Consider the following 19,689-nt stretch of genomic DNA (forward strand, 5'->3'; position numbering starts at 1 on the left):
TCTATAAATTGCTTTGGGTAGTATGAACATTTTAATGATGTTGATTCTTCCCATCCATGAACATGGTATATGCTTCCATTTATTTGTATCTTCCTCATTTTCTTTCTTCAGTGTTATGTAGTTTTCTGTGTACAGGTCTTTTACCTCTTTGGTTAAGTTTATTCCTAGGCACTTTATTTTTCTTCTTGATATAGTAAGTGAAATTTTTTTTCTAGTTTCTATCTCTGATCTTTTATTGTTGGTGTACAGAAATGCCTGCAATTTCTGAATATTGCCTTTGTACCCTGCTATTTTGCCAAATCCACTTATTATGTTGAGTAATTTTTTAGTGACATCTATAGGGTTTTCTTTTTTTTTTTTTTTCCATCTGCTGAAAACGATTTTTTTTTTAATTCTATTTTTTGGTTATTCAATTACAGTTGTCCCATTTTTCCCCCATTGCTCCCCCCTCCCAGCTCATCCCTTCTCCCATAATTATATATAGGGTTTTCTATGTACACTACCATATCATCTACAAATAATGACAGTTTTACTTCTTCTTTTCCAATTTGGATGCCTTTTATTTCTCTTTCTTGTCTGATTGCTTTGGCTAGAACTTCCAACACTATGTTGAATAGAAGTGGAGAGAATGGACATCCTTGTCTTGTTCCTGATCTCAGGGGAAGTGCTTTCAGTTTTTGTCCATTGAGTATGATGTTGGCTTCAGGTTTCTCATATATAGCCTTTATTACATTGAGGTATGCTCCCTTTATTCCCATTTTGCTGAGTGTTTTCATCATAAATGGGTGTTGTACTTTATTAAATACTTTTTCAGCATCTGTTGATATGATCACGTGATTTTTGTCTTTCATTTTGTTTATGTGGTGTATTACATTTACTGATCTGCAAATATTAAACCATCCTTGCATCCCTGGGATGAATCCCTCTTGACCGTGGTGTACAATCTTTTTTTATTTAATTTAATTTTATTTTAAAGTATATTTTATTGATTATGTTGTTATAGTAGTTCCAATTTTTTCCCCTTTGCTCACCTCCACGCACTACCCCTCTTCCCTCCAGCAATCCCACCCCGCTTAGTTCATGTCCATGGATTGTGCCTATAAGTTCTTTGGCTTCACCCTTTCCTATATTATTCTTAACTTCCCCTTGTCTATTTTGTAGCAACCAATTATGCTTCTTAATCCCTGCACCATTTCCCCATTTCTCCCCCTTCCCCTTCTCAGCTGACAACCCTCCACATGGTCCCCATACCTATGATTCTGTTCCTACTCTGGTTTGCTTAGTTGGGTTTTGTTTTTATTTTTTAGATTCAGTTATTGATAGTTGTGAGTTTGTTGTCATTTTAGGGTTCATAGTCGTGGTCGTCTCTTTCTTAAATAAGTAACTTTAACATTTCATATAATAATGGCTTGGTGATGATGAACTCTTTTAGCTTTATCTTGTCTGGGAAGCACTTTATCTGCCCTTCCACTCTAAATGATAGCTTTGCTGGATGGAGTAATCTTGATTGTAGGTCCTTGCTTTTCATCACATCGAATACTTCTTGCCAGTCCCTTCTTGCCTGCAAAGTGTCTTTTGAAAAATCAGCTGATAATCTTATAGGCACCCCTTTGTAGGAAACTCTCAGCTTCTCTCTTGCTGCTTTTAGGATTCTCTCTTTATCTTTCACCTTTTGCATTTTAATTATGATGTGTCTTGATGTGGTCCCCTCTGGGTCCAGCTCACCTGAGACTCTCCATGCTTCCTGGACTTGTATGTCTATTTCCTTCGCCAAATTTGGGAAGTTTTTCTTCATTATTTTTTCACATAAGTTTTCAATTTCTTGCTCTTCCTCTTCTCCTTCTGGAACCCCCATGATTCGGATGTTGGCATGTTTAAAGTTGTCTCAGAGGTTCCTAAGCCTCTCCTCATTTTTTTTCAATTCTTGTTTCCTCATTCTATACTGGTTGATTGTTTTATTCTTCCTTATGTTCCAAAACATTGATTTGAACCCTGGTTTTCTTTCCTTCACCATTGGTTTTGTGTGGATTTTCCTTCATTTTATTTAGCATAGCTTTCACTTCTTCCCTTATGCATTTGCCGTACTCAAGCATATCTTTCAAGCCTGTGAGCACCTTTATCACCAGTGTTTGGAATTTTGCATCTGTTAGGTTGGCTATCTCCTTGTCTGTTAGTTTGGCTATTTCTTTGTTGCTTAGTTCTCCCACTGGAACCTTGGTCTGTTCCCTCTTTTGGGCCATACTTCTCTGTCTCCTTATCTTGACAGGCTCCTGTGTTTATTTGCCTCTGTCTGAGGTAGAGCTGTTGCTCCTGTTACATTGTAAGGGATGGAGATGTATGATCTTTTTAATGTGTTGCTGGATATGGTTTGCCAATATTTTGTTGAGAATTTTAGCATCTATGTTCATCAGTGATATTGGCTTGTAGTTTTCTTTCTTTGTTGTGTCTTGACCTGGTTTTGCACTTGGGGTAATACTGGCTTCATAGAAAGAGTTTGAAAGTCTTCGCTCTTCTTGGATTTTTTGGAATAGTTTGAGAAGGGTAGGTGTTAGTTATTCCCTCAGTGTTTTGTAAAATTTGCCTATGAAGCCATCCAGTCCAGAGCTTTTGGGTGCCGGAAGTTTTTTGATTACTGCTTCAATTTTACTCTTTGTTATTGGTCTGTTCAGGCTTCCTGCTTCTTCTTGATTAAATTTTGAAAGATTATGTGTTTCTAGAAATTTGTCCATTTCATCTAGGCTGTCAAGTTTCTTGCTGTACAGCTGTTTGTAGTAATTTCTTACAATCCTTTGTATTTGTGTGATATCAGTTGTGATTTCTCCTCTCTTGTTTCTGATTTTATTTATTTGGGTCCTCTCTCCTTTTTCTCTTAATGAGCCTGGCTAAAGTCTTGTTGATTTTGTTTATCTTTTCAAAGAACCAGCTCCTACTTTTGTTGATCTTTTGAATTGTTTGTTTAGTCTCTGTGTCACTTAATTCTGCTCTGATCTTGATGACTTCCTTTCTTCTACATGCTCTGGACCTTGCTTGTTGTTGTTGTTCTAGTTCTTGTTGCTGTAGGGTTAAACTTTTAGTTTGAGATTCTTCTATCCTTTTTAGGTAGGCGTGTATTGCTAAGAACTTTCGTTTCAGATTGCTTTGATTGTGTCCCATAGGTTTTGGGCTGTTGTCTGTTCATTTTCATTTGTTTCTAGAAACTTATTGATTTCTTTCTTGATGTAATTGTTAACCCAATCATTATTTAATATTATTTTATTCATTCTCCATGAGTTCAAATGTCTTTGAAATTTTTTCTTGAGCTTGATTTCTAGTTTCAAGGCATTATGATCTGATGCTGGAAATCAAGACTTCTAATTTGAGGTATGTTTACATACCTCTTGGTCCAGGTGTTTAATGATCCGAGTAGCGAGCTGACTCACTGGTGCTGATAGTCTCTGACTGCTCAGGCCTCAGGATCTTGAAGACATCCTGTGACTTAAAAAGAATCTTGCTGAGTACTCCATCTTCCCTGATGTTGATAAGGAAATCAAACAAAACTAAGTACAAATGGTGTTTAACCTTAATTGCTTTCTGAACAGTGCATCCGTTCCTTAGCCTTAAAAGGATAAGTGATTGGATTTCTGTTTTCCTGTTTTTCTGTCTATGAATGCTATATAGAGTTGTTTGTCAGGAAGCATTCTCTTCAGTTGACCTTTTGAACTTCCTCTGTTGTAAGTTTCAAGTACATTGTAAACATTCCTGAAATGTGCCTGTGAGCTCATTCCTGGACCCTCCCTGTTAATTAGCATATCTGCAAAATCCAATAAAAAGAAGGTGCTTGCTCTGCTCAGTGCTGATCCTGCCTGAGCGAGCGGCAGCCCTCTGACCATCTCTCATTCTATCTGCTGGAATTACTTCCGCGCCCTTGACCACAAAGTACTACAACAATGATCTGAGAAGATGCTTGATATAATTTCAATTTTCTTGTATTTGTTGAGGCTTGTTTTGTGTCCCACCATGTGGTCTATCTTTGAAAATGTTCCATGTGCACTTGAAAAGAATGTATATTTTGCTTCTTTGTGGTGAAAATTCTATATATATCAATTAAGTCCATTTGATCTAAGTGTTATTCAACGCCTCAATATCCTTGGTGTTTCTTTGCTTTGAAGATCTGTCCATTGTTGACAATGGGGTGTTAAAGTCCCCTACTATGAGTGTGTTGCGGTTGATATCCTTCTTATAGTCTTCCAATATTTTCCTTATATATATGGGTGCTCTTAAGTTGGGTGCGTATATGTTTACCAGGGTTATATCGTCTTGATTAATTGTTCCCTTGAGTATTATGAAATATGCTTCTTTGTCTCTTTTTATGGCCTTTGCTGTGAAACCTGTTTTGTCTGATATTGCTTCCCCAGCTTTTTTTTTTTTTTTAATGTCCATTTGCTTGGCATACTTTTTTCCATCCCTTCACTTTCAGTCTGTGTAGATCTTTTGTTTTGAGGTGTGTCTCTTGTAGACAGCATATATGTGGGTCATGTTTTCATATCTATTCTGCTACCCTATGTCTTTTGATTGGAGCATTTAATCCGTTTACATTTTAGGTTATTATTGACAGTTATTTATTCATTTCCCTTTGTACCTGTGTTCCTCTCCCTCTCTCTTTTTTCTTCTTTTTCTTAAAGCCTTCCCTTTAGCATCTCTTGCAATGCTGGTTTGGTGGAGATGTATTCTTTCAGATTTCCTTTGTCTGGGAAACTCCTTATTTCACTTTCCATTTTGAATGAGAGCCTTGCTGGGTTGAGTAGTCTTGGTTGTAGACCTTTGTTTTTCATTGTTTGAAATATTTTTTGCCATTCCCTTCTGGCTTGTAGTGTTTTTGTTGAGAAATCAGTCTTATCGGAACTCCCTTGTATGTTATTTGCTATTTTTCTCTTGCTGCCTTTAGGATTCTCTCTTTGTCTTTGAATGTTGCCATTTTAATTATGATGTGCCTTGGAGTAGGCCTTTTTGGGTTCATTTTCATTAGGACCCTCAGTGCTTCCTGGACTTGCATGATTTTTTCTCTCATCAAGTTAAGAAAGTTTTCTGTCATTAGCTTTTCAATCAGGTTTTCTACCCCATGCTCCTCTTCTTTTCTTCTCCTTCTTGTATCCCTATGATACAGATATTGTTTTGTTTCATGTTGTCCTGCAGTTCTCGTAAACCCTCTTCATTCTTTTTCAGTCTTTTTTCACTTTGTTGCATTGTCTGGGAATTTTTTTCTATGTTGTCCTCTAACTCACTGATCTGATCCTCTGCTTCGTTTAGCATGCTTTTGATTGCTTCTACTGTGTTCTTCAGTTCAGAAATTGTATTCTTCATTTATTTATGATTCTTATTGATAGTTTCTATGTCCCCTTTTATGCTGCTGTAGTTCTCAGTAAGTTCATTGTAGTTGCCCTGGATTTCATTGTAGTTTTCTTTGAGTTTGTTGAGTTCATTGAACTTCCTCATTGCTATTGTTTTAAATTCCATGTCTGATAGGTTGCTTGCCTCTATTTCATCTACCCCACCTTCTAGGAATTCCTCCTTTCCTTTTGGTGGGGTGTTATTCCGCCTCCCCATTTTCAGTGGCTGGTCTTGTTTGTTTCTGCTTCTTAGATTGATATGCTTTTATATTCTGTGACCTTCTTGTATACAGTTGTTGAGCTGCTGCCTCCAGCTGATGCCAATTGGAGGGGAATAGTCTGCTTAACTGATTTCTCCTGTAGCACTGGGGATGATTCTGTACTGGGACCTAGTCTGCTGCTCTTCCAGCTCTTTCTCCAGAGCCAGCACCCAAAACTTTTTACAAAGTGCCTCTAGTTCACTTCACCCTCCTTTGGCCTCAGTGAGGGGAGAGTGCACTCCCTTGTGCAGGCCAGAGGTGGGTTGACCAGTTGCGCACTGGGGTGGGTGGGTCCAAGGCTCTTCTGTGCATTGGCATAGGGCCGGCAGTGGGTGGACTGTTTGCATGCCTGTTCCGGTGGATGGGGGTACCTCTGCGTGCCAGCAGGCAGGTTGGCTGCATGCCTTTTTTGGCGGGCTGGGGGCACCTGGGCGCGCTGGCATGCAGGTTGGTTGCGCGCCTGGGTGGGCAGACTGGGGCACTTCCGTGTGTGCTATCGCCTGACCCATGGGGAGGGTTGGGGAATGGGCAAGTGCACTTCTGCACCTGTGTTCCTCAAGAATCTCGCTCCACCCCTAGCCTCTCTTCCCTTGTCCACAAAAAGCAATAAAAATATAAAAAGAAAAAAGAAAAGCACATTCACACACACACACACACACACAAGTACCCTGTTCCTTGCCTCTCAGAGCAAGGTGCCACCTGGCCCACTCCTGGCTCTGTCAGCGGGCAAAGCCTCACGCTCCACCCGATTCCTCTCAGGGGAAACCTAGGGTACTAAGAAAATCTTTGCCAGCTAGAGCTCAGGGAGCCAAGTCAGCCAGAAGTCCCATCTCATCCCTTTCTCCTCCTCTATCCTCACCAGACAGGTCACTCCCAGATGGTCTTCTCTGATCCAGCAATGCCAAGGCTCAACTCCTGCAAGTATCCAGATGTTAACTGAGATGTTCTGTCCACAATTAGCCTGAACTACAGACGGGTCTCGGGACCCGTCTGTAATCACAGCCTCCCCTCATTCTTCCGCCATCTTCCCAGTCTCCTAATCCCAGTATTATAGTAGCAGCTGTCTGTCTTTGTCCATTATGTCAATATCTATATAAATCTCTCTCTATATATATATGGAGAGCATGGGGGAAAGAGACTGTCAGGAAAAAGTCCAACCATTGTTAATATAATGAAACAGTTTGCATAACATTGATGTAACCTGGCAGCCAATGAGAGTGGACTGGAATGCGCATGCGTGAAAAATGACAACTTCACTGTACTAGTAAGTGGGGGTGGTAGAAGCCGTTGAGTGAGCATGTGTACTGTGTGGCTATCGCATTCAAAATGACTGAGCAAGTAGAGCAGCAAATCTGCATCAAATATTCTGTTAAGCTTGAACAGTCCTCTGTGGAAACTGTTCGGATGATGCAGAAGGCCACAGCTACGGGCAACTGGTGACTGGCAGCTTCATCACAACAATGCGCCAGCTCATGCATCACATCTTATGCAGACTTTTTTAGTGAAACATCAAATCACCCAGGTGACTCAGCCCCCTACAGCCCAGATTTGGGACCCTGTGACTTCTGGCTTTTCTCAAAACTAAAATCACCTTTGAAAAGGAAGAAATTTCAGACCATCAATGAGATTCAGTAAAATATGATGGGGCAGCTGATGGTGATTGGGAGAACTGTGTGAGGTCCCAAGGTGCCTACTTTGAAGGAAATTGAGACATCATTGTTCAATGTACAATGTTTCTTGTATCTTGTTTCTTCTTCAATGAATGTTTCTATTTTTCATATTACATGGCTGGTTACCTTCTGGACAGACCTCATATATGCATATATGCATAGCCTGTAGACACAGAGAACAATGTGGTGAATGCTTGGCAGGCAGGAGCTGAATGGAGAGGGGCAGAGGTAAGGGAAATGGGGACATCTGCAATAACATCAACAATAAAAAAAAGAGTGAAAATTAGTAATTAATTGTAGGACTAGTGCCCAACAAAGCCCATAGATTGTGTTCCCATAAGTGGGTTCTGGTGCACCCTGTGTCGTGGTTACAGCTGATCCATTCATTCTTCATACATACCAGTGTTTTTACACCTGAAGCCAAAATACATTTGTATTGAAACCATCAACAAAATAAAAACACAGCCTACTGAATGGGAGAGCACATTCGCCAATGACACATCCAATAAGGGATTAATGTCCAAAATTTATAAAGCTCTTATACAACTCAACACCAAAAATACAAACAATCCAATTTAAAAATGGGCAAAAGGCCTGAGTAGACACTTTTCTAAAGAGGACATACAGATGATGAACAGCCATATGAAAAGATGCACAATGTCACTAATTATCAAAGAAATGCAAATTAAAAACACAATGACATATCACCTCACACCTGTCAGAATGGCTGTCATCAATAAATCAACAAATAACAAGTGTTAGCAAGGATGTGGAGAAAAGGGGGCCCTCATGTGCTGTTGGTGGCAATGCAGACTGGTGCAGCCACTGAGGAAAAGAGTATCAAAGTTCCTCAAAAAATTAGAAATGAAACTGTCTTATGACCCAGTGATTCCACTTCTGAAACTATATCTGAGGAAACCTGAAACACTAATTGGAAAGAATATATGCACCACTGTGTTCATTGTAATAGCTATGTAAATAGAAAATATACAATGGAATATTACTAGACCATAAAAAATAATATCTTAGCATTTGTGACAGCATGGATGGCCTTAGAAGGTGTTATGCTAAGTGAAAGAAGTCAGATAGAGAAAAACAAATACCATACTATTTTACTTATATGTGGAATATTTAAAGCAAACAAAACAGAACAAAAACCAACTCATAGATACAGAAAACAGAATAATGCCTGCCAGAGGGGAGGGGCTTGGGGTCTGGATGAAAAAGGGATTAAGAAATACGAATTGGTGGTTACAGAAGTCACAGGGATGTAAAGTACAGCCCAGGGAATATAGTCAATAATATTGTAATAACTTTGTGTGCTGCCAGGTGGGTGCTGGAATTATCTGGAGGAACACTTGGTAAAGCATTTGATTGTATAACCACTGTGCTGTACACCTGAAACTAATGCAAATTAATATTGAATATGAACAGTAATTGAAAATTTAAAACCACACATTTGCTTTAATTCTGTTTTTTAGAGTTCTCACCACATTTTTTCCATTGGACAAATTACTCTGCATCTCACAGTATATTTAAAATTCAGAATTACCTGTGAATTAAGATGAATACAGCTGAACCTAACTTACTTTCATAGGTAACATTGTTTCTGACAGGAATTCCTTTCCCAGTTCCCCTGCAAGACTCAGGAACTCCCACTTCTGCAGGCATTTTTGTAGCCTTGGGCAGCACCTCCAGAGAAGAAGAGCCTTTGGGGGGAAAGTGATGGAGACAGGCAGGGGCACAGGCAAGGGCTGCAGGCACCGTTTTTACCCAGGAGGAACTATGATTCCATCATATTCTCTCTGTTCTTAATAGACAAATAAACATTTGTGATAACGGCAGGAGAGGAGGAGGGTTGCCCTGGATGTAGACACCTGTTTCCTGGAATATGCTACTTTATTAGTTGGGGAATACCTCTGTTACTCCTCTAGGATGGAACCTCTTGCCTCTCTACATTTGCAGACACAGGCAACGACATGGTGACAGTGCTTTACCCCCATGGCCTTCTCTCCACCCTAGAGTGTAGGTGGGCCCCAGTGGTAGGGGTAGTTTTCTGGTAGTGATGGTTCTCTCTTGGACCTGGTGGCGGGGAAGCTACCAAGTGCTGACACCTGCTTCATTAGGTTTCAGCTTTTGTTGGTGTGGGTGTTTTTTCTGTCATATCAACATAGCTCTAACTTCTCTTCTGAAGGTCAACCTGGAGGCAAGGGAGGCTCCTCATTTCCCAGAACCACCTTGCATGCCCTACCCTATGGGCCACCTTCAGTCACAAGACATGGGCTATGAGCCACTGCCATGTTTTCCACCCTCGTGGCCTCTGGAATGTTACCGTCCTCCTCCACCTGCAGCACTTGGTGAGATGATCTGAAGAGTATGAATTGGCTTGTGAGGCATTTCCCCCATTTTTCTTATTAAGAGTTTTGAGAAAATGTACTGGTGGCACTGAGGGCTTTGCAATTCCTGAGCAAACCTGGGTAAGGACATTGTAACAGTCCTCAAGTCCTCAGGACATACACACAATCGGCTGTGTCATTTCTTCATCCTAAGCTGGGCAGCAGGTGTTTGTCATGGAGAAGGAAAGAGGCTTCTCACAGAAATGCAGACATATCAGTTCTGCAGATGTGCTCTGTACTAGACCATGTGCTAGGCACATCCCAGGCCTCATGAACTTAAGGTGTCCTTCAGGAGAGAGAAACATCCATTAATGACACAGAGCTTGTGATCACCATAACAGAAGCACTAGTGAAGGAACTTGACTACAAAAGTGGGAGATGTGGCCCTGCCTGGTGTGGCTCAGTGGATTAAGTGCCATCCTGAGAACCTAAAGTTTGCCGGTTCAATTCCCACTCGGGGCACATGCCTGGGTTGTGGGCCAGGTCCCCCATTGGGGTCACGTGAGAGGCAACCTTCTCTCACACATTGATGTTTCTCTCCCTCTCTTTCTCCCTCCCTTGCCCTCTGTCTTAAAAAATAAATAAATAAATAAAATCTTTAAAAAAACCCAAAAGAGATAGACCTGGCTCACAGGAGAATACAGAGGATATTGTGGAAGAGAAGGAAACATTAAGGAGGTACCCACGGGAGTTTGTTGGACTCAGGTAGATGGAGCTGGCAGGCCATTTGTGGCAGGACAAGCAGTTTGAGCATGGAGTGTGGAGGTGGCAGGTTCACACAGAGCCACTGCGTGTGTTCAAATGACACAATGTGGGCATTGCAGGTATCCTCATCAAATGTCCATGTTGCCACAAAGCCCTCCATTCATCATCTGAGTACAGATTATTGTTCCTCCTGGGTTTCTGGAGGTTCTGGAGCTGTGTGAAAGAATGCCCTGGAAATTGGTTCTGCCAGGATATATTTTGTGTTCCTGAGCTCATTGTGCTGCAAAGGGACTGGAAATGAAGACAAGATCTAGATCAGCTGAGCAGCTGCCTTGGCCTTCATCTGGAGTCAGATTCTGTGGGGATTTCAAGGTTGGACAGCACCCTTGCTGCACCCCCCTCACCACCTCTGACTGTCAGCTTCGCCCTCAATGTACACCACAATATCCGAATCATGGCTTGTGTTCTTGCTGCCTCAGCCTCCCATTCCAGGTATCAGGGGGGCCTACTCAGAACCTCAGCTCTATCATCTTGGAAATGGGAGTAATAGTAGTGTTTGAGGTCATTGTGAGGAAGATGAGACTAAGTACGTAAAGAGAGTGTCTTGCAAAATGTCTGGGACATGTTGGGCACTTAACCATTCTCATTGTTGAAAGGTAAGTATCTCCACAGAGCCCTGACCAGTGTGGCTCAGTTAGTTGAGCATCATCCCACAAAGTGAAAGGTTGCTTGTTTGATTCCCGTTTAGGGCACATGCCTGGATTGCAGGCTGGTTCCCGGTTGACGTGCGTGTGAGAGGCAACCAATCAATGTTTCTCTCTCACATCGATGTTTCTCATCCTCTCTTTCTACCTCCCTTCCCTTCTCTCTAAAAATAAATAAATAAAATCTTTTGAAAAAATGCCTCCACAGACATCATCAAAAGATGTTCATTGACATACACTGACTTCAACTAAGGGCATAACAGCTCAAGCTCTGGTATTTGCAATTCCTAATTCCAGTCCTACCAGTTAAAGCAGGAAAAGTTAACTATGGGAATGTGTGAGTTCAGATCTATGTCTGAGATCTGAAGACAGTGATTTTCCATTACATGTAGACACACCAATACCACTGTAACTAACGAGTACAGCAGAGGCCACAGGTATATAACAGAAGACAAAATGTGTTAGGAAATTGAGGTCATGTTGAAATAACTCAAAACTCCTTGCCTTACAGGACAATCAGTTTAAAATTTCAAGAGGACCCTGAGCCATGACAAACAGGCTCTGTGAATCACATATTTAGAGAGGCTGTCAGATCTGCATTATGATCTGAATGATTTCACTGCCCAAACCTGCCTCTCTGCTTCTGTCTCTCATGGTGCCGCCCTGATAGACCCCTCACGGCTCTGCATCTGTGTGGGTGTCTCCCTCCTCCAGGGTACACAGTGTGACGCAAGGACACACAGCTCACAGACAGGCAGGGACTGCAGCAGTGGGGGCAGAACAAGGGTCCCCTTTGGGGTAGTGTGTTCACTTCACAGGGCCTGGGCAGTCGTTTTGGGGGTTATCTAGACCTGGTGGTGGCTGTGACCACTCATTCAATAAACACTCAAGAGCACACAGTGCCTGCATGGCAAGGAATGACTGTGGTCAGAGAGAGCAGTATCCGTCCCCAGGACGTGGCCCATTTCTGATGGTGAGGAAGAAGTGAGGGACCAGGAGTGGCTCCAGGAGACCAGCAAGGTGGGCAGTGGTCATGTAGCCTTTGTGCCCTTCACCCAACTTGCCAGCTGCCCCCAACAGCTTAAAGCCAGGTGGCTCAGAGGGGATGATCGCAGCACAAGTTGTCTTGGCAAGTCCCATGAGCTCCCGTAACTCTCCCACAATTTTCTTATGCAGAACGGGCAGGGCAGGGGTCAATGGTGTAGTGACCCTCTCCCCCACCACCAAGGGGAAAGAATTGTTTGGAAATATCTGGTTCCCTCCAAGTCCCCCAATCCAATCCATTCTGCCCCAATAGTGCCCATAGCCTATGGTCATCCCTTCTGCTAGGTGGGGGAGGCCACCAGCCCTGGGGTCAACGTGTGACAGGCCACACACTACCCGGGAGTGGCTGGAAACAGCAGAGCAACTATAAATATCAGCTTGAGCTGCGTGTGTGTGTGTGTGTGTGTGTGTGTGTGTGTGTAGCTAAGTTGTGGTAAGGGAGCATGATGGTAGGAGAAGCAGCAATGCAGATGGGCTGAGTGCAGATGTAGTCCTCTCCCACTGTCTAAGGTACAAAGTGTCAAAAAAGAACTTGTACTGCCAGCAAGAGACTGAAGATGGCTGTGGCAGAGTTTCTGGGGGGAGGCTCTGAGCTGAGCTAGCAAGTCCGACTGATGCTGGTGGTCATAGGCTACAGATGGGTCTCATGGGAATGGGCCCTGGCCCTGGCCTGGGCATTGCCTTTCTAGTGGCAGATACAGAAACTCAGAGGACTGTGACAAGCCTGCTCATCAGAAGCTACTGCCCCAGTTTGGACGGCTGAGTGTCATTTCTTCAGGCCTAGGACATATGTCCTAGCTGAGTGTTCAACAATGGGCAGAGACATCTTCCTCGGTGTACTACCTGCGTGGAGAATGGGGATGGGCAGTGAAAAACATTGTTCATCTAATAGGGGAGATGAAGACACAAAGGGCCTTCACTAGTGTGTGCTTGTACTCAGTGTGAACACATGAGGCTGAAGGAATGTCCTCACTGGGTGGACTTCTCTGTTTTTCTGGTGGATCTGGGGAGAAGGGTAGGAAGGATGCTGGTATTCTTCCTTCTCCCATGTCACCTACGTTTTTTCCTGATCACAGGACCAGGGATGCATCTACAGAGGCTGTGAACAGGGATGATTGCTAAGTGAGAAACTGTCACTGTGTTTTTAACCTTATATCACAATTCCCAAAGGCCTGATTGAACAGGGAATGCCTTTACCTTGTCTGGCAGAATTACGATTAGCGTAAGTGCAGCTATGTTGCCTGGTGGTGAAGATGTCCCTCTAGTTCTGCACTTGTATCATCTTACCCTGTGTGAACTAGAGTGGATGGAGGGAGGGCACTTGCTAGACCAGTACCTCCGACCACAGTCCAGTCCAGCACTGCAGTGAACTCAGCATCCCTCTGGGTGTATATGCAGAAAAGGAATAGTGGCTGAGGGTAAGGGAATGAAAAGCTCAGCTGTGTTTTGTCATGAGGGAAATACAACATGACATCAATGCCTCAAAAGAGCCTCAGAGCAAGAGATGATAATGACTCTTGGCTCCATACTGGGTCAAGCTGAAAGGGTGAGGCCATGTATTTCTGAGACCTCTTCTGTTTGGGGATCTGTCAAGACTGAATAGCAGCCTGCAAACCTAAGCGGCTTCACCCTGCGAGATATTTTCATATGATAAGATGATGGACAGGCTAGTTAATGACCTGAGATTCTATTCATGTGCCAGTACCTTTTTACTTTTATGATACATTTGCTCTGCAAGGCCTGTGTTCAAAGACCTTAGGAGTGTCATTGTTCATGTCTGCAGTGTGGGTCTGCGTGAGCCTGGCCATGAGCCCTGCACCTGAGCGCCTGGGTGAGGCTGAGGGTGCTCTGTGCCCGTGCGTCTCTGCGCTTGTGGCATCTGTATGTATGTTTCCTGGGGAGTTTGTGTGTCTGTGCACCCCAGCAACTGGCAGCTGCAGAGGCAATCTCCCTAAGAGTGGCTCCCAGGACTGAGGAAGAAGGAAGCAATAGGTGCTTCTTCCCTGCCCCCCAGGCTGAGCCCCTTCTGCCCCTGCTCCTCCCAGCCTCTGGTGTCCCCTGGAGTCCCATTTCAGGCCCCAAGAACAGATGAAGTAAAGTCAGTTCATGGAATTCCAGGCCCAGGGTCAGTGGTTGGGGAAGACTCTGATAGCAGAAAGGAGTTATAGAGTGTGGAGGGCATCTGTTTGGGAAGCACTCTGGGCCCTCAGAGTGGGGTGGGAAGATCCTTGATCCCTGGGAAGGAATAAGTGGATGGGTGCATATGGAGGAAAGCTGAGAGGTAAGACATTTAGGCCCCTTGGTGCCTCCTAGGAATGAGGGACTGGACACCTCCAGAGAAGGTTGGGAGAGTCCTGTGGGACATGCCTGGTCTCTGGAGAGCAGGTCACTCACTTGCCCATGTGGGTGTAGGCTGGGACCTAGCAAAGGCAGGTGCCCGGGGCTGCTCGGAGCATCACTCCCAGACCTCTGGGTCCTGGTCATCTACTAGACATGCAGGGCCACTGGGAACACTGGGGCCTTGAGGGAGAGTCAGGCCCTGTGCTCTCTCCTGTGAGGATTGGACAGAACTATGGAGGGACCGCATTTAGGACAGGTTCATGCACAGAATGAATGCACAGGATCCCATTGATGTTGGCATTTTATTTCCTTCAGCCTCAATTTGAGTGCTCACCTGGTCAGTCCAAAGGAACAAGAGACTTGGAGGTAGGGTAGTGACTGATGTTAATTTGAAAGAGCAGAAATGTAAGAATGCTGGTCATCCTGTGCCCTTCCCAATCAACTCTCTCAACATTCCCACCCTTGCCCTCCACACACAGTGGGGGACCCGAGGCAGCCAGGAATTTATCCAAGGTCACACTCAAAAGTACGTTCTGAGTTTACTGCCAGTTACATCTGACCAAACTCCTTTTTCCGAAGCTCACTTCTTTTAATCTTGCCAGTGATGGTTTTTGGCAGCTCAGGGACAAACTCGACCTGGTTAAGGAGAAACAAGTATGTCAGGTACTCCTCCTGATCCTCTGAAGTAGGCTGTAGCCCTGTGACATGCTGTAACCAATGAAATGTGGTGGCAGCGAAGCGTGTCACCTCTCACAGAAGAGTCTGTAAGCACTGAGACTGACCACCCTCTCTGTCCATCTCTGATAGCACCTGGCAGGTACCTACATGGTGGCTGCTCCTTTATCCTGGTCCTAGGAAAACCAGGGTAGACATGTGGCATGGGCAGGGAAGGTACCTTCCTTAGCATAAGGCATGGAGGCTTTGGGGCTGTTTGTTACCCGCAATAACATCTAGTCTGCCCTGACTGGTAAGCATCCTCTGTTCTAGTCTCTAGAAGCAGCAGAGACTAATATTAGAAGCAAGAATCTGTTGTCATCAGATACACACGTGTTTGAGTTCCAGCTTTGCCTTTGTTAATTCTGTTCTCAGGCAATTTATATTGAGTCTCTGAGCCTCAGTTTCCTCTCTGTAAAATAGATGGTTAAACCACCTCAGGTGTGGAGAGGATTAAATGAAATAATTCATGTTAAAGTATTGAATCCAGGGCCTAGAACGTATAGTAAATATTCAATAACTTTTGGCTATATAGCTTTACACTATGTACCGACTATAAAACATTCAGACAATGCAGGAAATGTTACCTTGTTGGCACATGTATCCTTCCAAACTTCGTTTTTAAACAAATAGAATAATATTATGTATATTCTTTCATAGCTTGCTTTTTTTACTCTTAATAATATATGGTGGGACTTCTGGCCCAGATGGAGGCATAGACTGACACGCTCTGTCACCCTCTACAACTAAGAAGGATTACAACCACTGCAAAACTAAAAATAATAAGAAGTTCCTGAAAATAAAGCTACAAGGAAGTCCAACATATGCAGTCATAAACAAGTGGTGCTCGTCCCGACGGGTAGAAAGTGCGAACCCGCGGATGAGAAAGATCGAACTGTGCTGGAGGCGGCAGCCGCAGCAGCGAACAGCGGGACCAGGTGAGCAGACGCCTGTGTTTGGGGGAAGGAGAGAGGCGCCTGGGGGCCTCCCCGGCTGCAAATCAGATCCGTCGGCTCGCGATTCCAACACCCGGGAAGGCAGACCCCATTGGGAAGCGGCCCTGTTCCTCAGCGGAGAGTAACAGCAGGAATGCATCTTGGACCCCCACCCCCACACAAAGCGCCACAGGGTGGTGAGAAAGGTCGCCGGGTTGTGACAAGCACACGGGGTTCCACCCAATATAGCGTAGCAGGTATGACAGCGCCCCGCCCAAGAAGGAAAGGTAAACAAAACGGTCAGAATGGCAGAATTAATGCTTGAAATACCAATCAAACAGCTAACGAAAAAACAAATAAAAGCCTTGACCAATGAACAAATAGCAAATCTTTCCGAGGTTCAGTTCAGAGCTATAGTTATAAGACAGTTTACAGACCTAACAGTGGGGCTGAATCAAGACAGGCAAAGAATGAAGGCTAGTCCTGCTGAAATGAACAAAAATACATACAAGACAGGTGGTGAGGAAGGGAAAGCCATGGATCAAATTAACAAATCGGAACATAAGGAGGGAACAAATGGTCAACCAGTGCAGAAAGAGGAAACAAAAAGTGAGAAATATGATGAGAGGCTCAGAAACCTCTGGGAAAGCTATAAGCAATCAAACATTCGAATTATCGGATTGCCAGAGGGTGAAGAAGAACTAGAAATTGAAAAATTATGTGAAAAAATAATGAAGCAGAACTTCCCTAACTTGGGGAAGGAAATTAACTTACAGGTCCAGGAAGCACAGAGAGTTCCGGATAGGGTGAACCCAGGGAGGACCACACCAAGACACATTATCATCAAAACATCAAAAATTAAAGATAAAGAGAGAATCTTAAAAGCAGAAAGAGAGAAGTATTATGTACAAAGGGGTTCCAATTAGACTATCAGCGGATTTGTCAAAAGAAACTCTGCAGGCAAGAAGGGATTGGCAAGAAATATTCAAAGTAATGAAAAGCAAAAACCTACAACCATGATTACTCTATCCAGCGAAGCTGTCATACAGGATAGAAGGGCAGAGAAAGTGTTTCCAGGACAAAGTAAAACTGAAGGAGTTTGTTAGAGCCAAACCACTGTTATACGAGATGTTAAAGGGACTGGTTTAGAAGAAGGAGGGTCAAAACTATGAACATTAAAATGAAAACTGTATCACAACAACCAACAGCAGAAGCTAGGGAATCGAAACAAAGGCAAACTAAGTAGCAATGAGAGTGGGAAAAGAACTATAGGTATGGGGAACATATTGGGGGCAGGTCAGCGGGGAGGGGGAAGGGGGAAAAGGGAGGGAGATGATGCAGGAATTAAGAAGCATAGTAGGAGGGAGTGGAGTAGACATGAAGATGTTGAGAAGAACTATATGCACAACCAATGGGCATGGACTAAGGAAGGGGACAACTGGAGGGAGGGGGGAGCAGGGGGTAAAGAAATTGGGACAACTGTAACAGTATAATCAATAATAAAAATAAATAAAAATAATATATGGTGATATTTGTATGTTAAAAATAAAAAAACATCTAGGCCATGGCCAGATGGCTTAGTTGGTTGGAATGTCATCCCATACACCAAAAGGTTGTGGGTTCAATCCTTGGTCAGGGCACATACACCTGAGTTGAGGGTTCAGTCCCCAGTTGGGGTGCATATGGAAGGCAACCAATCAATGCTTCTCTCTCTCTTTCTTCTTTCCTCTCTAAAAATCAATAAACATATCCTTGGGTGAGGATTAAAATACTAATAATAAAATAAAATAAAATTTAAAGCTACATCATTAGACTTATGGTCAAGATGGAGGCATAGGTAAACATGGCTCATCTCCTCACACAACCACAGCAAAAATTACAACTAAACTACAAAAAACTTTCCCCCAGAACTGTCAAAAAATCAAGTTGTATGGAAGTACAACAACAAAGGAATTAAAGAAGTCACATTCATCTAGATGGGTAGGAGGGGCAGAGGAATGGAGATGTGAAGATTCAGCGATGCAGAATGGACAGCCCCATACCCACATGGGATGGATAAAAATTGGGAGGGATACCTAAGAAGTGAGGGATCCCATCCCCAAACCAGACTACCAAGCCTAGAGTTCCAGTGTCAGGAAGATAACTCTGCATAATTTCTGGTTGTAAAAACCAGGGAGGGTTGGGGTGGCCAAAGAAACTGTGGGATTCCTTGGCATCTCCTCTTAAAGAGCCTGCAATGGACTCAGGACTTATGCAGATTCACTCTCTCTGGACTCCAGCACTGGGGCAGCAGCTGGAAGGGCACCACTGGCATACAGGGAGAAACTGAAGTGTCTGGCCTCAGGATAAGCACTGGGGGGCAGCATCCTCCCAGACAAAATTCCAGAGGCCAAGCAGCAGCCATTGTCCATTTTCTGAGCCCTCCCCCTCACAGAGCTACAGAATGGTGACACCATATCTGAGGTTCCATCAACCTGATTCATATGAGTTGTTCCTCCCAGTCAATTACCTAAGGATCCACCCCATCCAACTTAAGGGTGTGTTTTTCTACAATAGGCCATGCTACTAAGACAGAGAGTCAAAGCATCTCCACATAGAAACAAACACAGGGAGGCTGCCAAAATGGGAGACAAAGAAATATGGCCCAAATGAAAACACAGAACAAAACTCCAGAAAAAGAACTAAACAAAAATTGAGATAAGCAATCTATCAGATGCAGAGTTCAAAACACTGATTATTAGGATGCTCAAGGAACTCACTGGGTACTTCACAGCATAAAAAAGACCCAAGCAAAAACAAAGGTTACACTAAGTAAAATAAAGAAAAACGTACAGGGAATCAACAGTGGAGTGAATGAAGCCAAGAATCAAATCAATGATTTGGAACATAACAAAGAAAAAAATTCAATCAGAACAGCAAGAAGGAAAAACAATCCAAAAACATAAGGATAGAGTAGGGAGCACCTGGGACAACTTCAAATATACCAACATTCAAATCATAGTGGTGCTGGAAGGAGAAGAGAAAGAGCGACAAATTGAAAACTTATTTGAAAAAGCAATGAAAGAAAACTTCCCTAATTTGGTGAAGAAAATAGACATACAAGTCCAGGAAGCACAGAGAGTCCCAAACAAGCTAGACCCAAGTAGGACCACACCAGGATATATCATAATTAAATTGCGAAAGGTTAAAGATAAAGACAGAATCTTAAAAGTAGCAAGAGAAAAGCAGAGAGTTACCTACAAAGGAGTTTCCATAAGACTATCAGCTGATTTCTCAAAAGAAACTTTACAGGCAAGAAGGGACTGGCAAGAAGTATTCAAAGTGATGAAAAGCAAGGACCTACAACCAAGATTACTCTATCCAGCAAAGCTATCATTTAAAATGGAAGGACAGATAAAATGCTTCCCAGACAAGGTAAAGCTAAAGGAGTATATCATCACCAAGCCATTATTATATGAAATGTTAAAGGGACATATTTAAGAAAAAGAAGAGCAAAACCATGAACATTAATGGCAATAAATTCACAACCATCAACAACTGATCATAAAAAAACAA

The 19,689-nt window shown here is 43.2% G+C and overlaps 1 protein-coding gene across 1 annotated transcript in view; it reads right to left on the reverse strand.

Moving 5' to 3' along the window:
* Positions 1–14,768: 14,768 nt before the first annotated feature.
* The window catches only part of ACSM1 (acyl-CoA synthetase medium chain family member 1), a 44,576-nt gene continuing 39,655 nt past the window's right edge, over positions 14,769–19,689 (reverse strand). Inside the window, exon 14 of the mRNA XM_090277504.1 lies at positions 14,769–15,121. Coding sequence (XP_090133630.1) covers positions 15,035–15,121 — 87 coding nt within the window. The 3' untranslated portion in view covers positions 14,769–15,034. The remainder of the gene's footprint in view (positions 15,122–19,689) is intronic.

The sequence above is a fragment of the Furipterus horrens genome, unplaced genomic scaffold, assembly GCF_987537825.1.
Source record: "Furipterus horrens unplaced genomic scaffold, mFurHor1.1.pri manual_scaffold_5, whole genome shotgun sequence".
Taxonomy (NCBI): Eukaryota; Metazoa; Chordata; class Mammalia; order Chiroptera; family Furipteridae; genus Furipterus; species Furipterus horrens.